The 22,933-nt window shown below is 40.7% G+C and overlaps 1 protein-coding gene across 2 annotated transcripts in view; it reads left to right on the top strand.

Annotated features, from left to right (window-relative positions):
- The window catches only part of mpped2a (metallophosphoesterase domain containing 2a), a 183,304-nt gene extending 170,766 nt beyond the window's left edge, over positions 1-12,538 (top strand). For both annotated transcript variants that reach the window (XM_048607239.1, XM_048607240.1), the window contains exon 7: positions 12,318-12,538. In XM_048607239.1, coding sequence (XP_048463196.1) covers positions 12,318-12,436 — 119 coding nt within the window. In that variant the 3' untranslated portion in view covers positions 12,437-12,538. The remainder of the gene's footprint in view (positions 1-12,317) is intronic.
- The last annotated feature ends 10,395 nt before the right edge of the window (positions 12,539-22,933 follow it).

The following is a 22,933-nucleotide window of genomic DNA, read 5'->3' as shown; positions in this document are numbered from 1 at the left end:
CAGGCTGATATTCCAGTGTAAAAGCACTGTACTGTCAGAGCTCCTACTTCTTTAATAAAAAGTTTAACTGAGGTCTCATCTGCTCTCTCAGGCAGGCGTCAAAGTTCCCATGGCAGAACTGAGGAGTCCTGCCTAGCCAATATTTATCCTGCACTATCAATTCACTGTTTGCTGTGTGCAATTGGTTACCATGTTGCCTACATCACAGTAGTGACTTGCACGTTAAAATACACCATTGGCTGTAAGGTACCCAAGCATATTGTAAAAGGTGCCAGGTGAATGCAGATCCTATTTTTCAACAAAGAGCAAGGATCTGAGATTTATACTGATAAAGCTGCATGAGGGAGGGCGAGAGGAAGCTCAGGTGGAGTACTCACTGGTTTCTCCACATGGTTTGTTTCTGTGCAGTATCTTTCATGCAGCCACGTGCACCTCTTGCCACCTCACATCAGCTTCCTCTATTAGCATCATGGATTGAGGGGTAATGTTGACCTGAATGCTAAAGACACTCCCTGTCTTCAAACAATACCGTGGGCTGTTTTGTACCCAGCAATACCTGAAGCATAAATAGTCGGCAAAGCAGGAACCTTCCCCCCCACCACTGACCCCCACCACCACCAGCACACCTCCCCACCCCCCCCCCACCCACCCTAAAGCCAGATTGAGCGGCTCACAGCTTTCACTCAATGTCTCATCCGAAACTGGAACCTTAGACAAAAATACACCATTCAATCAATGCCACAAAAGGGGCAACTGGAAACAAAACAACATTAAGTGATTGCTATATCTGACTTTGATCGACAGGGGCATGTTTTGCTAGACAACTGCCTTTTTTATCTCTACCAAACAGCAGCTCCAGTCAGCAGGAAGCTGTAAATCCCACCTGACAACTTAGCACACACAATTCACATTTAAAATGTAAATATAACTGTTTATGATGGAAACATCCTTTCTCAAGAAAGGATGGAATAATAGGATAAAGAGAGAGGAACTACTTCCTAGAACAAGGGGCCATAACTTTAAAATTAGATCTAAATCATCCAGGGGTGATGTCAGGAGGCACTTCTTCATACAAAGAGGAGAAGGAATTCGAAACTCCCCTGAAAAGCTGTTGAGGCTGTGAGTTTATTCTGAAACAATGACAGAGTTAATATACACATGAGGCATGAATAGCTTCTTCCATAAGTTCTTATGTATGACTTTAGAATGAAGCGTGAAATTTGACTGCTGATTTGATTTGATTTGATTTATTATTGACATATATACCGAGGTACAGTGAAAAGTTACGTTTTGTGTGCAGTACAAGCAGATCGTATCATACAAAGGTCCAATAGGATAATAGAACAGAGTGAAGAATACAATGTTACGGCTACAGAGAATGTGCGTAGAGAGCGAGATCAACATTAAATTTAACGACTGTTCTTATGCATACTGTTATCCAATTATTTCGCATGTTCTCCCACTCAATTTCTCTCTAAAGACTACTCTCAGAAAGCTGTGAGAAATAGTCAAAATAGTTGTTCCTTATTCCTTAGAACAAGCTATTCCTCTTTTATTTTTTTCATGGAATGTGGATGTCACTGGAAAGGCCTAGACCTTATTGTCCATCCCTAAATCTCCTTGAGAAAGTGTTGGTAAGCTATCCTCTTGAACTTCTGTCGGTCCGTATGGAGATGATACACCTATGGATCTGTTAGGTTTTTGACCCAGTGTTCGTGAAGGAGTATAATATATTTCCAAGTCATGAGAGTGTGCGATTTGCAAAGGATTTTGCAGGAGCTGTTTCCTGAATGTTGTTAAAGCTGCGCTTATCTAGGCAAGTATAGAGTATTTCACCCCGTCCTGTCTTGTGTCTTGTAAATGGTCAAGAAGTGAGGTACTTGCCACAGAATACCCAAACCTCTGCCTGTTCTTGTAGCCACAGTATTTATACGGCTGATCAAGTTCATTTTCTGGTCATTATTAACCCCCAGGATGTTAATGGCGGCGAGGTATCCACTGATGGCAATGTCTTTGAATAGCAAGGGGAGATAGTTAAGATTCCAGCATAGCAATATTAATTAGCAGATTTCACAAATATTCTTAGAATACTCACATTGCATGCACCATTTCCTCTACAGCCACTGATGGGGGTGTTAATATTCCCTTCAGTGGTGAAAAATCCCATTAGAAATGATTCACACAAACAATTGAAAAATGATTATTAAATTCTAATGAGTGAGGTTTTTTAATGCTCTTTCCCACCATGATGGCAAAGTTTTTTCCAGAGAACACAGGTTAAGAAATTGTGATCTGTACACTTGGAGTTTCCCAGTCCTTGCAACCATCAATATAATCACAGACCAGCCCCTAATGGAGTGTTACAGGCTATTAAATTTCCATTCCTGTTTCTCCTGCTTGTGTCAACTGTGACTCAACAGGTAGCACTCTTGCCTCTGAGTCACAAAGTTGTGTGTTCAAGTCCCATTTCAGGGACTTAGAGTCATTGAGATATACAGCACGGAAACAGACCCTTCAGTTCAACTCATTCGTGCCAACCAGATATCCTAAATAAATCTAGTCCCATGTGCCAGCATTTGGCCCTTATCCCTCTAACCCTTCCTATTCATATACCCATCCAGATGCCTTTTAAAAGTTGTAAGCATGCCAGTCTTCACCACTTCCTCTGGCAGCTCATTCCATACACACACTACCCTCTGCGTGAAATAGTTGCCCCTTGGATCCCTTTTAAATCTTTCCCCTCTCACTTTAAACCTATGCCCTCTAGTTTTGGACTCCCTGACGCCAGGAAAAGACCTTGTATATTTCCCTATCTATGCCCCACATGATTTTATAAACCTCTGTAAGTTCACCCCTCAGCCTCCAACGCACTGGGGAATATAGCCCCAACCTATTCAGCCTCTCCCTAAAGCTCAAACCCTCCAAACCTGGCAACATTCTCACAAATCTTTTCTGAAAACTTTCTAGTCTCGCAACATCCTTCCTATAGAAGGGAGACCAGAGTCGCACACAGTACTCCAAAAGTGCCAAACCAATGGCCTGTACAGCTGCAGCATGACCTCCCAATTCCCAATGCACTGACCAATAAAGGCAAACATACCAAATGCCTTCTTCACTATCCTATCTACCTGCAACCCCACTTTCAAGCAACTATGAATCTGCACCCCAGGCTCTCTTTGTTTGTCAACACTCCCCAGGACCTTACCTTTAAGTGTATAGGTCCTGCCCTGATTTGCCTTTCTAAAATGCAGCGCCTCACATTTATCTAACTTAAACTCCATCTGCCACTCCTTGGCCTATTGGCCCATCTGATCGAGATCCCATTGTACTCTGAGGTAACCTCCTTTGCTGTCCACTACACCTCCAACTTTAGTGTCATCTGCAAATTTAACCATACCTCCTATGTTGACATCCAGATCGTTTATATAAATGACAAAAATTTCTGCCGACATTCTACTGGAGTACTGTTGGAGATACTGCCTCTCAGGTGAGACATTAAACTGAAGACCATCGGCCCTCTTCAGTGGATGAGAAATAGGTCATGATATAATTTTGAAGAACAATATGGAAGCTATTCTTCAATCAATATCACAAAAGCACTTTACAGCATGACAACCTTCACTGAGTCACTCCACTTGTAAAACGCTTTAGAGTGTCCTATGGTCATGGAGGATGCTTTGTAAATTCAAGTTTGCTTTTCGTTTTTCTATGTCTCTCTCAGACGGTTGAGTCTTTGGAATTCCCTTCTTCAAAAGACAATGGATGCAAAATCTTTAAATATTTTTAAGGCAGAGGTAGATAGATTCTTGATTATTAAAGGGATAGGCAAATATGTAGAGTTGAGGTTAAAATCAAACCTTGTTAAATGGCAGGGCAAGCTCGAAGGGCCAAGTGGCCTACTGTTTCTCCTTGTTCACTGTTTGGTGCACTCCCAGTTCCTAAATGTGGAAGAGGAGCACTGTGTAAAAGTCATTCCCCCTAGTCAGCGGAAACAGTGTTGAAGTAACCCAAAATCTTCCTCCCTTGGAAGTGTCACCACTGACTGCCAACAGCAGCAATGGCAATTGCTTTTCTTTTGCACCTTTATAGCAGCTCCAGTGGCACAATCAGTCAGCGCGCGGTACTTATGTGACAGTACAGAGGCATATGCAATATCAAGGTTGTGAGTTCGAGCCTCACCTGGAGCAGTTTAGTTTGGACAGTACATTGGTCAGTGGTTAGCACTGCTGCCTCACAGCGCCAGGAACCCAGGTTCAATCCCACCCTCCAGTGACTGCATGGAGTTTGCATATTCTCCCCGTGTCTGCGTGGATTTCCTCTGGGTGCTCCGGTTTCCTCCCACAGTCCAAAGATGTGCAGGCTAGGGTGGATTGGCCATGCTAAATTGCCCATTGTGTTCAGGGATGTGTAGATCAGGGGGATGGGTCTGGGTGGGATGCTCTGAGGGTCGGTGGGGACTTGTTGGGCTGAAGGGCCTGTTTCCACACTGTAGGGATTCTATGGAATGGGGAAGAACTCCCAAGGCATTTGATAGAAGCACAGTCAGAAACAAAATCTGACCAGGAAGTCAAAGATGGAGACAGCTTCCCAGGTGATCAGACAGGTCAGCTTTAAGCAGGGTTTTGAGGAGATACTAAAAGGTTTAGGGAGGAAACTCCATGTCTAGACAGACACCAGTGATAGAAAAGTGTGCAGTGCGATGGATGGGATGCAGTGTTGGGAGGAACGCAGAGTTAATAATTAATGTAAGTTAATATTTAAAGTATAATTCAAAGCTGTACTCAGAGAAGCAACGCTGCCACTGTGAACTTAACTATTAGGTGTTTTTTTTCGTCAAAGTCAACATAATGCAGTCAACTCTGCCACAGAGCAGTTGTTTAATATTAATTGGAATACATTTTCAAATTGCTGCCTAAAATCTTGTGAACGTTCTCATGACGGAATCCTTTTAAATTCCATTTCAGAAACACAGGAAGTGCTGAGGGATCACTTTGTCGTGAAACAAATGACTTTAGACAGCTAGTCATTTGATGTCATCTTGGACTCATTTGCATTTCCAATTGTGCACACACGCACACTGGTAGCAATTCGTGTAACAGAAATTGCTTCTTAAAATGTCAAATGCTTTCAGAAAGCAGTGTATGGAAGACAAGCCAGACACTTTCATGGATCGGCCTGTTTCAACAGCAACCCGATGTGCAAGCTCCTCCTGAAACATCACTTTTGGAGCCATTTAAGGAGCAACAAACATTTTTTAGGGAAAAACTTCCAGTTTTTTTAAATGTTCCCAGTCATGGTTAGCTGCTGATTCCTGGGACTATATTCTCACTCTCCCATAATTGAATAGAAAAGATTGGTCAGCCCAAGTTGTTGATTGATCAAATACAGCCATTGATCCAGTATTGAACATATTTGCTTGCAAACACTTTCGTCAGAGAATGCCTGACCACGTCTGCATAGGGAACAAGCGGAGGTAATTCAGTCCCTCAGCCATTCAGTGGGATTATAGCTGATCTGTAAGTTTACAACACTTCCCAGAAATATTTCAGTATCTACGGGAGCTCTCCTATGCAAGAGGTCCTCCTAGACTTGTTTCTGTTTTTGCACTGGGTCTCCAGGAGTGTCTCAATATCTAATGTTAGTTCATTCTGAGGTATATCTCAGTATTTACTGGGGATCTAACCCCACGACTGTCTCAATATCTGTAGAGGATGCCAGGAGTGTATAGAATCCACAGAGGGCTTCCCAAGAATTCTCTTTTCGCACCATCCCCATCCCCCAAAAAAGTCTGAATATTCCGAAAGTGGCCTCAAGAATGTGCCATTATTTGCAGAGGAATGCCTTATATGTATAAGTTGACACTAATAATTTTTCACTCTAGTAATTGGTCCCAGACCTCATCCACTCTTGTCTCTGCCAGCTTCCACCACCGTCTGAAGATCTATACACTATTCCTATTCTGTCCTTTACCGTATCCCTGATTGTAATCACTCTACCACTGGTGGCCGTACATTCAGCTGACTGAACCGTATTTCTTGCCTGTACGTCCCCGCCTCTCTACCTTGTTTTCCTCTTCTAATACACCCCTTAAAATCTACCTCTTTGACCAGGTTTTTGGACATATGCCCAAGTAGCTGATGTGGTGCAGTGTCATAATCTGTGAAACATCTTGGGATGTTTGTCGATGTTGTAAGCACTATAGATCTCATGGCAGGTTAAACATGGGCAAGGGAACATCCTGCTGATTACCACGCACCATCCTCCCTTAGCTGATGAATCAGTACTCCTCCATATTGAACAACACTTGGAGGAAGCAATGAGGGTGGCTTGGTGGCACCACTACTGATTGAGCTGGTCAGGTCCCTAAAGGACATAGCTGCTAGACTGGGTCTGAAGCAGGTGGTGAGGGAACCAACACAAGGGGAGATCATATTTGACCTCATCCTTACTAATCTGCCTGCCGCTGATGCATCTGTCCATGACAGTATTAGCAAAAGTGATCACTGTTTGGTCTTCCTGCAGACTTTAATTCCTGTCTTCACATTGAGAACACCCTCTCATCATGTGGCATTATCACCGTTGGATAGACTTCAAACAGATCTAGCAGTTCAAACCTGGGAGTCCATGAGGTGCTGTGGGCTATCAGCAGCAGCGGCAGAAATGTACTCCATCATAATCTGAAATCATAGCATATTCCCCACTCTACTATTACCATCAAGCCAGGGCATCAACCCTGGCTGAATGAAGAGTGCAGCAGGGTATGTCAGGAGTAACACCTGGCAACCTGGTGAAGCCACAAACTGATCTGTTCGTGTCCCACACAGCCTGAGCAGCAAATGATAGGCAGAGCCAAACGATCCCATAACTAGCAGATCAGATCTAAGTTCTGCAGTCCTGCCACATCCAGTCGTGAATAGTTGTGGACAATTAAATAATAATTGTTGTTGTGTCAGCTCTGTTTATTTGGATACTGTAACAGCTACAGCAGCCCAGCTTAGATGAAGTGGCTCCTCATTTAAAACAGTGAGCAGAGGGTTATTGTATCAAGGTAACCGCAGACTGATACCACAGTCAGTTCCACACAAATGTCTGTTGACTCAGTCTTGCTGTGTTCTTAATAAATCAGTAGACAACCAGAATTAACAACTGTGGCTTCACATCCGAGTGGTTTCTCATGTGGGATCTGGACCTTCTCCACTCTAATTAGAGATTGGTATGGGTCAGGGGTAATGTCTGCACCACCTCAAAGCCACAGCCACACACTGTTGTTACTCCTTAAAGAGCACCACTGACCAACTCATTTCAGCCTGATAGCCATCAAAAGTGCAATTTAACTTCTGCTTTCAGCATCCTGTGCTGTGCAGTTTCCCTATCACACCCAATCACTATCAAGAAGATCATCACAGAATGGAGTTTACAGCTCAGGAGGAGGTAATTCAGCCTGTCAAACCCCTGCCTGCTCTCTGCAAGACCCTCTCATCTGGCCTTTTCCTTTAACCCTGCATTCTGTTTTTCCTCCGGTTTACAAAACCCCATTGGATTGGCCTCCTCAATGCGCTCAGGCAGCACATTCCAGATCCGAACAATGACTGTGATTATAAAACAGAAAGAGTTTTCCCATATTTCACCTTTAATCACTTTAAGTCAGTCCCTGCATCTTTCTGCCAATGGGAACAGTTTCTCCCTGTCCAGATGACTCTCAACTTTGAATACCTCAATCGAATGTCTTCTCAAGCTGCCCCCCTTTGACTGCTATAACCTTTCCACTTTCACCTTTGTGATGTCAGTTCCTTCAGTCTCCATGATGGGAAACATTAAACTGCCCTCTCGACTATTCATGGCCTTTCTCAACTTCCATTCCCTCCACTGATGGCTACTCATTCTACAATCCTCCCTTTAGGCCACTTTAATATCCCTGTATAACCTACTTTGAACATATAATTCTCTTCATTTCTGTTTCTTCACTACTCCATTCCCAATTCTGCAATGTTCCCTCTCACTCTCTTTCCTGTATCTCAATCCTCAGTCTCTGTAATCCCTGATCCTGTCTTTCTCCCTCTGATCCCCAGTCATCTGTGCAATTGTTCTGTGACCATAGACATACAAGAGCCTTTGTCTTTGGCAGTTACTACTGGTTTGCTTAAAATTGTAGTTCTTTCTCTCCAAAGTCAGGGAGTTGTGGATTTGGATGCCATTTCAGAGATTTAAGCACAGGCTGAAGACTGACCTTCAGCACAGTACCATGGGAATACGACACTGAAGGAAAGATAATCTTATTGGTTACCTTTTTAATGAGGCATAAAGAACATTATTCACAGTAGACCGTACCTGGTATCGGAACCATCATTTTTACATAAAAAGAAGAACAAGAGCATTCAAGTTTCACTGCTTTGTAAGATCCTGTAATAGATCATTTAGAATCTATGGCATAGAAACAGGCCATTTGGCCCAACAGGAGTGTACCAGCATTTATAATATACATGATCCTCATCTCTCATCAGCTAAATTTATCATCACTATCTTCAGTTTCCTTCTCCTTCACATGCTTATCTAGCTTATCCATAATTATGTGCACACAATTTTATTCAACTAGCCCCTGAGGTGGTGACTTCCACATCCTTACTACTCTTAGGGTAAATACTTTTCTTCTGAATTCTCTGTTAGATTTCTTGCTGACTATCTCATGTGGATGGCCTCCACTTATGCTGTTCTCCACAATATAGAGTGCTTACTCTATCCATACTGTTACACAGCAGTTAGGGAGGCTGATCTGAGTCCTTCCTTTGTCCCTCTCCACCACTGACCACAATAAAGTTTGAGTTTGAAAACGGAGGTAGTGTTACTAATTATGTATTAGACTGTATCAGTATCAGAACCAAGTCAGCCAGGATTGTTCAGTTTGTAAAGATCTAGCTTATTGCAGAAAATAACTTATGCAAAAGTGCAACGATTATTAACAAAATGTTTAAATTGGTGACACTTGATTGTTAGCCTATTTTTGTGGAGGGGGTTTAAAAATGATTTCGGTCATGCATTCTTGAACTCTGATTTGAAAGCCAATATACGTCAGAAAGAGCGTGCAGTGACAGGGACACCTGTAGTATTAATGGATGTTTGTAATTGTGGGGGCTTACAACAGGCAAGAAAATGTGTTACACCATTAGCTGTAGCAGAATCTATGATGACCACATTCGTAAAGTTTAATTAAAAAGCTTTTGGGTTCATTTCAAAGGATATCTGATTGGGGTCAAATGCAAGTGTAGCCTCTCCTGGAAAAGTAAATTGCTCAAAACAATTGAGGGAATAAGTTACCTCATTTTAAATGTTGTAGTTTGTAAAAACTTCCAGACTTGGGAATGTTTGGTTTGAACTCTGCAGATTATTCAGAGCTGAGAATCTTTAAGCTCTCAGTTCTGTGGATATTCAGGGGAAAAGACTCCACAGTTTACAGGATAGGAACTATGAAGAAGCAGTTAAGTCAAGCCTTTTGAGTTGATAGGAAAGGAACATTTCTCTGGAATTTAACTGTAAGGTGATAGCATTGGACACTAGAAGGGCATTTGAAAGATTTCAAAATGCTCAGCAAAACAAACTGTTAAATTTAGATAAATTGTTTGGTTTATTTTATTTTTATTTCTTTTGTGCAATAACCTTCAATTTTACTGTTAAAACTAAATCTGCAGCCTGGTGTATTTATGTTTTAGTGAACGACCACCACGCTAAATTTGAAATTCATTTTTGTGATCCACTTGTAGCTTGTGAAGTAACATCAGATTTTTTTATTGCAATAATATATTTTGTTCATAAAAAGTCTTTATGTACATACACAGGTACTAGCACAGTTCTGTACAGTCTTTGGATCTGACATTCCTGGCAGTTGCAAAGGCCAAATGCATTTAATTGAATCATAATAATATCATTTGCAACTCCTTTGTCTTGTCCAACTGTCTTTCTCTCTTTTTGGGCTCTATCTTATCGTTTACTCCCTACCCCACCCACCTCCCTATCTTCTGCATATAAACTGACGTTTTCCCAGCCACCATCAGTTCTGAGGAAGGGTCACCGGACCCGAAACGTTAACTCTGTTTTCTCCTCCACAGGTGCTGCCAGACCTGCTGAGCTTTTCCAGCAACGTTTTTTTTTGTTCATAATAATATCCCTGTATTTCTGGTATAATTCTTGTCAATCTGCTCTGTACGCTCTCCATTGTCTCAAAGTCCCTTATACTGTATGGTGACTAGATCCGTACCCTATTCCAGCCAAAATCTGATTTGGGTTTAGCACAACTTTGCCAGTTTGTAATTCTGTTATGTACCAATTGGCTCCAGTATTTCCCTACAAGCTAATAGTGGTCACACTGCAAAGTTACTGGTTGAGATGCTCATCGGGAGACTGGAACGATACTTGAAGATGCTGTATAAATGCACATTCTTTGAGGCAATCAGGTACTGATGACTTACAGTGAATGAAGTTATTTATCATTGCAGCACTTTAAATAACATGTTGTCTAAGTAGGAATATAGACAACACACAGGGTTAACTCAGTACATGCATGGATTTATTACCTACGGACGGGAAGTTACGAGAATTCTATAAAGTTTTCATCATGCCCTCTTTTTAGATAATTGGAAAACTGGGGAATTCCTAAAGACTCTGCTTTTTTTCCCTCTTGAACAGAGTAGGTTAATGTTAAATGATTAAAACTAATCAGTGAAACTCAATGCCCCATTCCATGTTGAGCTATAGTTATCAACTTTAATGCAACAACCCATTGCAAGAATTGCTTTTCTCCATCAATCTCAGCCACTTTGAAGAATTGCCTTGGTTTCTATATGTCCGTTTTCACAATCCGTGAGATTTCCGTAAGAAACAGGGAAGTCGGCCTATTGGTTGTGCACTTACATTCAATATGATCGTGACTGATCTCAGCTTCTGCTCGCATTTCCTGACCATTCCACAGCTCCCTTGATTCCCTGAGAGAGGAAAAAATCTCTTTTGGTCTTAAATACATTCAATGATGGAATATCTACAGCCCTCTGCAGTAGAGAATTCCCAGGATTCACAACCCTTTGAGTGAAGGAAATCCTCCTCATCTCATTCCTAAATGACCCACAGTCCCACATCTTGAGACCATGTCTCCATGTTCTCGATATCTCGGCCAGAGGAAGCAAGTTCTTGTGCCTACCCTGTAAAGCCACTTCAGAATTTTGTATATTTCAATGAGATCACCTCATATTCTTCAAAGTTTCAGAGAGGGTAGACATAATTTGCTGAGCCATTCTTCATAGACAAACATTCTCACCATAGGAAACAATCCACTGAATCTTCATTGTAATTCTTCCAAGTGGAATTGTAACCTCATTAAACATGGAGGCCGAAATATTCTGAAGTAGATTTTTATTTTGAAGTGCAGTCAATGTTTGTAGGAAAATGCAAGTGCCCATTTTGCACTTAGCAAGACACCATCAATAGCAAATGGATTAATCCATAGATTATCTGAATTTTGGCTTGAGAGGGGAATGTTGGCCAGGAAACTGGATGAACATGCTGTTTCTTAATTGTTTCATGGGATCTTTGTATCCATCTGACAGAGTAGATATGAGCCTTATTTTAACCATTTATTAACTTGGCCACATCTCCAACTGTTTTGATTTGATTTGATTTATTATTGTCACATGTACTGAGATACAGTGAAAGCTATTGTGTTGCATGCTATCCAGACAAATCGTACCTTATGTAGGTACATCAGGGTAATAGAACAGCACTCACTCAATATTGAACTGAATCTGTATCATATGTCCAAGTTTGTAGAGTAGGCATTGATCCTAACTCTTCTGACCAAGGCTGCCTCTGAGCAACTTGACAGCAACTCTGATGTTCTTTTCATTAAAAAGGGAAATTAAAGGAGATTGAGGACTAGAACACATACTGTTCAAGATGTGTTTCTCTTGTACCAACAACATATATCTACATAGCACCTTTTAACATAGTAAAACATCCTAAGATAATTTACAGGAGTGATTTGTAAACTAAAATTTGACATCCATAGAGACATCAGGACAAGTGACCAAAAGCGTGGTCAAAGAGGTTAGTTTTAAGAAATATTTTAAAGGAAAAGGGAGTCATGGACAACACCCATTAACTCTCAGGTACAGAAATTTGAAGTTGCCTATTTTGAACCCATACGGCACTGGGGGACAGTGGGTGTGAAACGGTGTGAGCTCGGATTGCTGGTGTCTGTGCTACGGAGCGCGGGGTAATGAGTTTGATGTTCCTTCGGAAAGTTAATGCTGAGGTGACCCTCTTCTCCTCCACAGGTTACGGTATTATGACAGACGGCTACACAACATACATAAACGCCTCCACTTGCACAGTCAGCTTCCAGCCAATAAATCCGCCAATTATCTTTGACCTTCCGAACCCACAAGGCTCCTGAGAACTGCTCCTCACACTAAGATGGAGGTTCTATAAACTGCCATTTTTTTTTCTAATGGAAAGTGTGACTTTAAAAGAAAAATAATAATTCTGTTTAAATGTTTTCTCTTGTATGACCTGGTTCTTTTTTTTTGTAAAAATGCTGGTACAAATCGTAGCGATTGTGCTGTTAATACAGATTGGTTCTCATAAGATTAATGAAGCTTTGTGACTTTGTAAGAGCTGAACTATGATATTTTGTTTGCATCTGCTGGTTAAACTGTTAAAGAAATAATCGCAGTCATTGAGTGTCAGCTTTTTGGTTTCAGTTCAGTTCAGATTTCTTGGTGTTGGAGGTTTCTGAAGAGGCCAATGTCAACAAAATGGACATTTTGAGATGAAAGTGGACAATTGTAACCAAATGAATTCCTTCTGAAATTCCCCCCTCCACATGTCCCTACTGATCTGTGCCCCTTTGGCAAATGTTGCCAACCACCCATCTCATGGCCAGTGCTAAACTAATGGAGGAAGGAATTTTAGATGGATCAACCCTCACTAAGCTTTGCAATCATCCACAAATTAATGCCACCAGTTTCTCTCAGCCCTCAGTCAAGCCTTCCAATTTTCTATTCCCTGTATTCCATTTCTAAAAGTAAGAAAGCCCATAATCTAAATACTTTAATGAAGCTAAAGGTGTCCATTTAGTGTGCGTGCTTTTACACAAAGAGTTTGCTTTTATGTTTTAGCTGTGTAATGTCATTCCTGGTTAAAGACTTGGCCAGATATAGAAACTGTTCCTATTTACCAATGGAGCAGATCATAGAACACTTAATTTACTGAATTGACAACATTCAATAATCCAGTGAATCTGAGCATTGGTCATCTCCTTATAAGGCTGCTAAATTCCCTGCATGCTGAGTTCTTGATCTATGAAGAGCTTTCTGTTTGGTTCCTGAGCACAGGCAAGTCATTCCCCAGTGTGAAACAAATCAGAAAAATCAGAGGGTGGATTGTGTCCCTTGTACCTGAATGATATGTTTGAAGTTAGGATTTGTAAATGGATGGATGAGACCAAGTGGGATGGGAATGTTGCTAAGGAGAGAGTAAAGTTACTTTAATTGATCTTCCACACTCTCTATTGTAACAGACAAGAATGACAAATGACCATTAGGCCCATCAAACCTATCCTTGTCCAACCAACTGCCTAAACCATTGTCTAGAATCATTTGCCCATAATCCTCACTTTCTTCTGACAGATGGGAGTTACACAAAATGATTCGAATGATCTGCCAATATTTTGCAACTCTTCCAAAGAGGAATGGATCTTGTCAAGGACCACGTACCAAACTATTAGTTCTCGTATTTTTTTATGTACTATCTGTAACCAAGTGAGGTTCAACCTCATCATCCAAACAAGGATGCACTACCTCTTTAAGGAGGTTACTTCACCTTCCTAGGCTGTGTCATTATTTCTCAGGAATTTTGTTTTATGATCAGTTTGAGTCCCAACACCTTCAGCCTGATTTCAATATGGGCCATCCTCGCATGGAAACTCACCAACCCATATATCGGAAGATCACAAACATGCTCCCTGGGACAAGTCTGGAATATCATCCCTCCACTTTGAGAGACCATAAGAGTTTGGTGAAAGCAGAGGCTTTTGTTTTAATTTGGTGAACTATTTGCTTGCAATTGTCTTGAAAGTTACCACTTGTATGTTCCTTTGCTCTTCTGCTCGGGTATTATGTTGTGTCCAGCAATTTGAATGATGAAGATCCCAAAGCACTGCTCCAAGAAGAGTTTGGATGTTTTCTTTGTGCTTTTCTGACCCATATCCCTCAGCAATCAATTCCTCGCATAGTTTGACAGTCATTCAAAGCACAGAAACAGGTCAGTATTGGCATCAATTCCATGCCAGTATTTATCCTCCACACAAGGCTCCTCTCAACTTTCTTCATCTGATACCCTCAATTTATTCTCTATTCCGTCTCCCTCATTGTTTACTTCTCCCTTGTACCTTCCCCTTAGTTGCATCTATGCTTTTTGTTTCCACTCCCTGTGATGGTGAGTTCCACATTCTTATTCTGAGTGAAGAGGTTTCTCCTGAATTATCTATTGCTTTTATTGGTAACTGTATTGTATGCATGATCACTAGTTATGGTCTTGCTCCAAGGCCAGAATATTTTCTCCATGTCTACCTCACTAATCTTTCTCATAGTCATAAGGAACTGTACCACGTCACTTCTTCAGTCTTCTCTTCTTTAGACAATTTTCAATCTTTCCTGATAGCTACAAGCTCTTAGTTTGAGCAGTGGTCCAGTAAATCTACTTTGCCAATTCTCCAGTACTCCTATATCCTTCATACAACATACAGCCCAGAATATGGAGTCACTGAGATCTACAACACAGAAAAAGGCCCTTTAGTCCATCATGTCCACATTGGTCAAAAACAACCAGCTAATGATTTTATTCGCATTTTCCAGCTCTTGACCCATAGCCTTGTATGCCTTGGTATCACAAGCCACTACCATTCTTATAGACAATGAGTACCTATCACCCTCTGAGAGAAAAAAGTTTTCTCACATCTCCAAACCTTCTGCCTAAATTCAAGTGCTCCAAGTCTGTGCTAAGAAAAGTTATATCCAAATTTAACATAATTTCTATGCTTTAATTCTATCACTTGGAGCTCCATTGCTTTGATTGCATTTTCCTGGCCTGACTATCCTGTTCCACTACGTTTAGTGATTTGGGTCTCAATGCCCACAGATTACAGCACTCCATTTAGATAGTTATAGCTCTGTTCACCTCACATTCATGATCTGTTTATCAGTGGCAGACCCATTTTGCAAATTTGTTAACATCTTGCCATATTTTGTCACAGCCCACCGTGTATCAATTAGACCAAACTATTAAATTTAGTACCATTCTCAAATTTTGAAATTACATTTGAAACAGGAGTCACTTGTCCAGGAGTAGATGTAGGCTGTAGGGAGGATCAGAAGCCATCAGAGCAGCCGCGTTCAGAAGCAAATTGCATAGGCACACTTCATTGAGAGAAAGAGTTTTGATTGAGAAACCCGAAGTTCTGGGAAGTCAGCTAAAATGGCCATCCTGACCCTGGGGAGGAATCTGGATATGTGCTCACCTTTCGATTTGAACCCCAGTGTTGCTCGGAAGTGCAGTCAAAGGAAGTCAGTTATTTTGCCATTAAATACCCGTTTTCGGATGCATCCATCAAGCCATATTTTCTTTCAGCACTGTAAGGACCATCAAATAGGACAGAAGTGAGTGGAGGAATGTTCTGTCGGTGGACAGGGACAATCAGGAAATCTTCCCATCATTCCTGAGCTACAGTGACAAGCTGAGCATCTGGGAAGGAATAGTTTTAACTGGACTCAACTTTATCCTCCATGTTTCAGTCAAACTGGTAACTTCTGTTCAGGAACGAGTATAATTGACAACATTATGCTTACATCTCTGATTCTCATAGGACTTAACCAAATGCTTCAGAAATTCTCTCACTGACCAATGGATTCTGGCAAGCTGCCCTTCCAAATATTGGGAAACACATATGAGTAGGATGTTAATGAGAAAAGCGAATGAGATACCGGTCAACCGGTATTATTGATTTGTGATGACATAATGCCAACACTGATTCCTCCTTAAGGTGATTGCAGAATTATGTGCTTCAGGTTCCATTTTGTTTAATCAAAAGCTGCGTCCAGATTTTCCTGTACAATTGTAAGGAAGAGACCTTGTTTGTACATCGATTGAAGATGGAGAAAATCATTTGTTTAATTACCCAAGAAATGTCATTAAGTCATAAAAATCACTTGTTTAAGTACCCAAGAAATGTCATTAGGTCATAAAGTCCCTGGAGCCTGCTCTACAAATCGATAAGATTGTGGCTGCACATTTACATCAACTTTATTAGCCTGCATCTTGCCCCATTTCCCTTGATTCCCTCACAATCTTGAGTATGTTTAATGACAAAGCATTAACAGCATACTGAAGTAGAGAATTCCCAACATTCACAGTCCCCAAATGAAGATGCTTCTCCCATACTCACTCACAGGTTAAGGGTTCAGCCATTTAGGACTTCAGAGTTCTACACTCCAAAGCTAAAGGAATACCTCTCCACATCAACCCTTTAAACTCACTAAGAATTTTATGTTTCAATGAAATCACATCTCATGCTTCCGGATGCCGGGAAAGATGTACTCCTATTCTGGATAACCGTCTCATCCCAGAACTCAATCCTATGTTTCACCCGTTAGGAGACAAGTGTATGCTTCATCAGGAACGAGGGCTAAAATTGTCCTCCGTACTACAGCTCTGCTCCCAGTAAGAGGCCATTTGGCATCTGTAGTTCCATGAATGGAGCCTATCCCATACAAAAGAGTTACATTACCGATTCACAAGGAAACAACCACCTGCAGGGAACAAAAGCAGAAGTTGCTGGAAAAGCTCAGCAGGTCTGGCAGCATCTGTGAAGAAAAATCAGAGTTAATATTTTGGGGCCAGTGATCCTTCCTCAGAACCAGACCTGAAATGTTAACTCTGATTTTTCTTCACGGATGCTGCCAGACCTGCTGAGTTTTTTCAGCAACTTCTGTTTGTGTTCCTGATTGACAGCATCTGCAGTTCTTTCGGTTTTTAACTACCGCATGTATTGATTTCAGCACCAAAACAATGGCCATAAATTGTGTAAACTTCAACCAAGTTGCAATAAAATGCTGTGGGAAACCCGCACTCTGTTGTACACAGCTGGCAGCCATCCACAAGAAACCAGTATAGCCTAGACATTTGTAATTCAGGTCTGGAATTATAATTTCATTTAGCTGAGACAGCAGCATCTTATATTTTTACAGTAGTTTTGATGTAAGAAAAGTTCCAAAGATCTTCATAAATGACATGAATGCTGATCAGCAGTGAGGGAGATGGCAAAGATTCAAAGATCACTGGAGCTTTAAAAAGTGAGAATGTTTAGGAGTGAAATTTTATAGTAGGCATTTTACCCTACTTCCTGACTTGTTACTCAGTCTGCCTTCATTTCCAGACTGTCCCCATCTGCCCAGTTTTGCAACCAGCAGAAGACAAATGCAGACTCTGTACTTTGACAAGAGTAGGAAACCACCGGAAGAAGAACAGCGGCATGTCTACATTGATGGGTGCTTTCTAAATTAAGCTCCACACACTGAAATCTTGCTGTCTTCCTCTACAATTCACGAACTAAGGACATGGATACACCCCACATCCTGCCACTTCCACCACTTGACCCCACCAGATTCCAATAAAGGCACTGTTGAAAGCTTTTCATTTTGCAAGTTTTATAACCTCTCTCTTATGTTCCTAGGAGCAAGATGAAGTCAATAATCTTGGACAATTGCAGCATAAAGCAGAAAACAGCAATAGTCCAGGAATAAATAATGCCCTCATTTTTCCTGCTATTAGAAAGTGAAGATCTAATCCATTTGCTTGAAAAGTGATGAGTAACTGAGTAAGGGGAGAATTGTTACTAGTTTACAGCTTCAGTCGTGTGCCTCAATTCCAGTAAAGAACAGACATATTTTGAATGCAGTACTCTAAGTACATAATAACTATTGAGGTGTAATTTAAAAGTTACTCTGAGAAAAGTTGGGTCAAATTCAGGTTAATGGAGCTCAAAAGTATCTCTCACTAAGGGTCACAAACCTGAGGTGTCCTCAAGCAAACCTCTTTCAAAAACCTAGTGTGGACACCAGTGGCCAAATGGCCTCTTTCTGTTTAGTATCTAGGCTTTCAACTTATTGAACATCCCTTTCAGTGTAATTAATCTTGGGCCTGGCAAGGGCAACATTTGTCGTCCATTGTCTCGATGCTATGAGCTGTCTTGCCGTGGTCAGTTCAGAGGGTGGTTGAGGTTCTGCAACATTCGTGTGGGACTGGAGTCACATATAAGCCCAGATCATGCAAAGATGACAACCCACAATGCTTCACCCATTTGTGAAACCCTACAATAAATGCACACCTTTACCTTCATTATCGCTTATTTATTCTTGTAACTGCTGGTCTTTTTTTATTATTGTTTTTTTGCACTGTGTATAAAAGCAAGCTCGCTCGCGCACATGAAGAAGAAAAGGTTAATTGCCCAATAACTTGTTTAAAGTTGAGCATTATAAATGCTGGAGGGCTTCTTTTATTTTCTCTTGATTTTCTTCTCTCTGTTGAACGGAAATTAGCGAATAGAGTTCTTTTGTTTCCATAAAATTATTGTGATATTATATATTTAGCAGCCTTTATATCTAAATAAAACTGCAAGATTTTTACTTAAGAGGTTTCTTGTTTTTATTCCCTGCAACTCAGTTTAAAAGTTGCCTTCTGTGGAACAGCTGATTTTCACTGAGCTATTCAGAGGTTATCCTCACCTTCGAATGGATAATCTTATTTTTTTTTATGATCAGATAGCATCACAGCACCAAAGTTTAACTCTTTGCCCCTTCTATCAAACGGAACGGAGTGTGTAAAACTAGGGAACATAGCATAATTTTGCTGTTCTTCACAAGAAAGGCTAAACCTGCCTTAAATGAGGGTACAATAAAAATTCTGTTTATATATTACTGGGATGAAGGCTTGTCCTGTGAGGAGAGGATTTTTTTTGAGTAATTTGTTCATGGGATGTAGATGTCACTGAATAGGCCAACATCTATTACCCACAGGGCAATTAACATTCAAGCTGCTGTGGATCTGGAATCACACATAGACTAGACAAGGAAGGCACTTTTCTTTCCCTAAAGGGAGATTAGTGAACTAGATGAGTTTTTATAACAATCGACATAGTCGCCATTAAGAACTTTTCATTAGATTAAGATTTCATCAGCTGTTCAGGTGGGATACAAACCCATGTCCTACCATTCACTTAGGATTCTGAATTACAATCCACTGACATTACCACCATGTCATTACCACCTCCCCCTCTTGGATGAATAGGTCCTTTTTTATTGGAGTCTCAAAGAATGATGGCGAAAATCTCACCATTAGTTAATGCTCCACTGCGGGAAACTACCTGACAGCTAGTGTCGGTTTGATGCGTTAGCAGCCGAATCTTTGAATGAGGGGCCAGCAAGTCCACCATCCGAGAAACTCTGTCCACAGTCTCCAGAAAGGAAGTTCAGCCGACAAGGCCATAAACGAGGAAAAACGTCTTCCCGCAACTTGTTGTGAATCCTTAGAAGTTAGTGGGACAGTGTATACCAAGAGATAGTGATAGTGGTGCCTGGGGCATTATCAATAAGCTATGACTCAGTGAGTATTAAGACAAACCTTTTATTAACAGGCACCTATGGGACCAGGAGCACGCCAATTGCTCAAATATTACAGATAATCAAGAGGTAACACATAACTACAATAAACCTTGACCAACCAAAGCTTCGAGACATCAATACGCCTGAAAAAATCTATGTAAAAACATCAACACACCTCCTAAAATAAATGTTAAAACACACAGTAAGTAATAGGAATGTAAAGCAGCAGGTATATACATCACTGTTATAATTTATGTATAGCATAAATACTCAGATATTGCGGTATTTGAGGTACATATTTTTTTCCAGTTTTATCAAGAGTGCCAGTTGAAACAAAGTTTGCTGGACTGTGTCAACAGTCTTGCTCCTATTTATTCTGTTCTTATATGAAGAGGGTGAGTTAACATCATCCCCTTCCTCCAGCCCTACCCCTTCGCTCCTGCAAATTGGCTACTTCAGTGACACAACAAATAGAATCCCTGCAGTTTGGAAGCAGGCCATTAAGCCCATTGAGTCCACACCAACCTTCTGAAGTGTATCCCACCTAGATCACCCCCTTACGCTATCCCTGTAACCCTGCATTCCCCATGGCTAATCCATCTAGCTTGACATCCCTGGACACAACGGGCAATTTAGCATGGCCAGTCCACCTAACCTGCACATCTTTGGACCGTGGGAGGAAACCCACGCAGGCACGGGGAGAATGTGCAAGCCCCACACAGACGGTCACCTGAGGGTGGAATCAAACCCAGGTACATGGCGCTGTGAGGCAGCACTGGTAACCACTGAGCCACCATGCCACCTCAGTGTTCACTTTAAATATGGAAATCAGACTCTAATGTTCTTATCTGGATCCAATCTGCTATTTTAAACCAAGGTGTCCCCATCAGGCCAACTCAATAGGCATTTGGATCAAGAACCAATCTGGTGTGTTTTTATGACATTTGTTTTTGAAATTTCACTGTGCATCTAGTATCCTTCCGCTGGACCAAGGAAATCTCCATTGCCCCTGGCATCTCTCTCCTTTGTACTTTCTGCACAAGTTTGAATAAGAAAACAGGAACTTATTTATTATAACAAACTTATCCTCTAACATATGGCAAAAACAGATTATTAATTAAGACACACCATGCTGTTGTGTCTCACAAAATGATGAATATCAGATCAAAAAACAATGTCTTTGTGTAACCAATGAGATACCATGTAGCTCCACTGTGCCTTCAAGTAACGTTTTTAAAATGTGGTTCATCCCCTGCAACAAAGTAGTCCATTTCATTTTTCCAGTTTATATTTTCACATAAAATACATGTAATCCTTACATACCTCACTCTTGGTGAGATGGAACACCATTTTCAAATGTATTTTATCACAGGGTAAACATGAAATGTATACAATAAGACACATAGAAAAAGATTCATTAACCCTCACTTTTTATACAGGATTTCTGTAATTCCTTGTCATCTTTTCTACTCAAATGTTGAACCAACCCAACATCATTAATTCTTGATAATCTGTCTGCAATTACATTATCTTTTCTGAGGATACGATCAATTCTGACATTATAAAGTTGAACTAATAAGCTCCATCAAAATAATCTTGTATTTTGAATCTTCAAAAAGCCAGAGGATATGTTTAGTGTATATTAGTGTTTCTTCATGGTCATGACAGACTTAAGCTAACATTGTTTAAGAGTCAGTAATGATAATAGAGAGGCAGCGGTGATTCAAGAAGGCAGCTCACCACCAGCTTCTCAAGGGCAACAAGCGATGGGCAATAAATATTGGCACTGCCAGTATCGCCCAAGTTGCATGAGTGAATAAAAAATAATTTCATAGTTTTCTTTTCTACTGAAGAGTACTTCTTCCGTTACTCTTTTAATTCATTATGTTGCAACAAAAGATATCACCCCACTCCCCTCCCCCCAACCCCTAGGTCACTGCATCAATTGCCATTTTAAAAGTTTTAGTAAAACCAGGGGAATTATCATCTTTTAAGCCATTAGGATTGCTTCAGTTTCTCAAAAGCTATGATGTGGAGGTAACGGTGTTGGACTGGGGTGGACAAGGTCAGAAATCACGTGACACCAGGTTATAGTCGCAACAGGTTTATTTGAAAACACACCAGCTTTCGGAGCGTAGCCCCTTCATCAGCTGAAGTGAGAAAGAAGCACACAGATCACAGAATTTATAAGTAAAAGATCAAAGGGTCACACCACCGATGAGGATGCATTAAACAAACCTATGAAGCTGTTAAATCTTTAATCAGTGGAAAGATTTTAATTAATTAATATGTATATGTAAATCCCCAAATTTCTTTCAAGTCACTGCCCTGAGAGAACCAAAGATTTTGTCAGTGTAAAAATGAAGTGACATTTAGGTCAGACAATGCATGTTAAGTGTGAGGCCTTGTTTAGAATCTGGTTGTGTTTTGGTTTGGAGTCAGACTGGGTATACTCAGTTACAACATTTATGTGACACTTTGATCTTTTACTGATAAATTCTGTGTTCTATCCGCCTCTTTCTCACTTCATCTGATGAAGGGGCTATGCTCTGACAGCTTGTGCTTTCAAATAAACCTGTTGGACTATAACCTGGTGTCATATGATTTCTGACCTTCTCAAAAGCTGTTTGATACATTTTTGATCATATTACCTTTGCCTGTCTGTGTAATAAACATGCTACTTGACTAGATTCAAAATTAATTTAGTTGACTAGTGATTTTCTAGCATAGATAGAAACTTCTTTTCCACCTGAGTTGGTGTTTCCAGGCTGACATTATAAGGATGTTGTTTTATTGGTACTTATGCCCAACACCTACATCATGCCTGATTAACATTGTACAGTTAGATGTATCTCTGCAGAATTCCTTGGATCCCATGTAACCTTATGAGCTCTTCCTCTGATTTTCTGTCCTTTAAATATGAAAATATGGTGTACGACTCTCCCAGTGTTTCAACATTAGCTAATCAGATTGTAGGAGGTTCATCTTTGAATTGTCTACCTCTCCTTCTATTTCTCTGTCACTGTCTGAGTCAACCTCCACTAGACGTACCACCGGACAAACTCACTCTTTCTTATCTTCCTCCCTACTGTGACATTGCTTTATCACGTTTAATTGATTGTTCTTCCTGCAATCTGGAATATCTACCAGATAAGTAACTACCTTATATGGAAGCTGAATCTTGTTTTTAGATGTTCACCTTGTTAAAGTAACAACACTAAGACTTTGTTGACTAT

The sequence above is a fragment of the Rhincodon typus genome, chromosome 17, assembly GCF_021869965.1.
Source record: "Rhincodon typus isolate 14 chromosome 17, sRhiTyp1.1, whole genome shotgun sequence".
Classification (NCBI taxonomy): domain Eukaryota; kingdom Metazoa; phylum Chordata; class Chondrichthyes; order Orectolobiformes; family Rhincodontidae; genus Rhincodon; species Rhincodon typus.
This window is presented reverse-complemented; position numbering and strand designations above follow the sequence as displayed.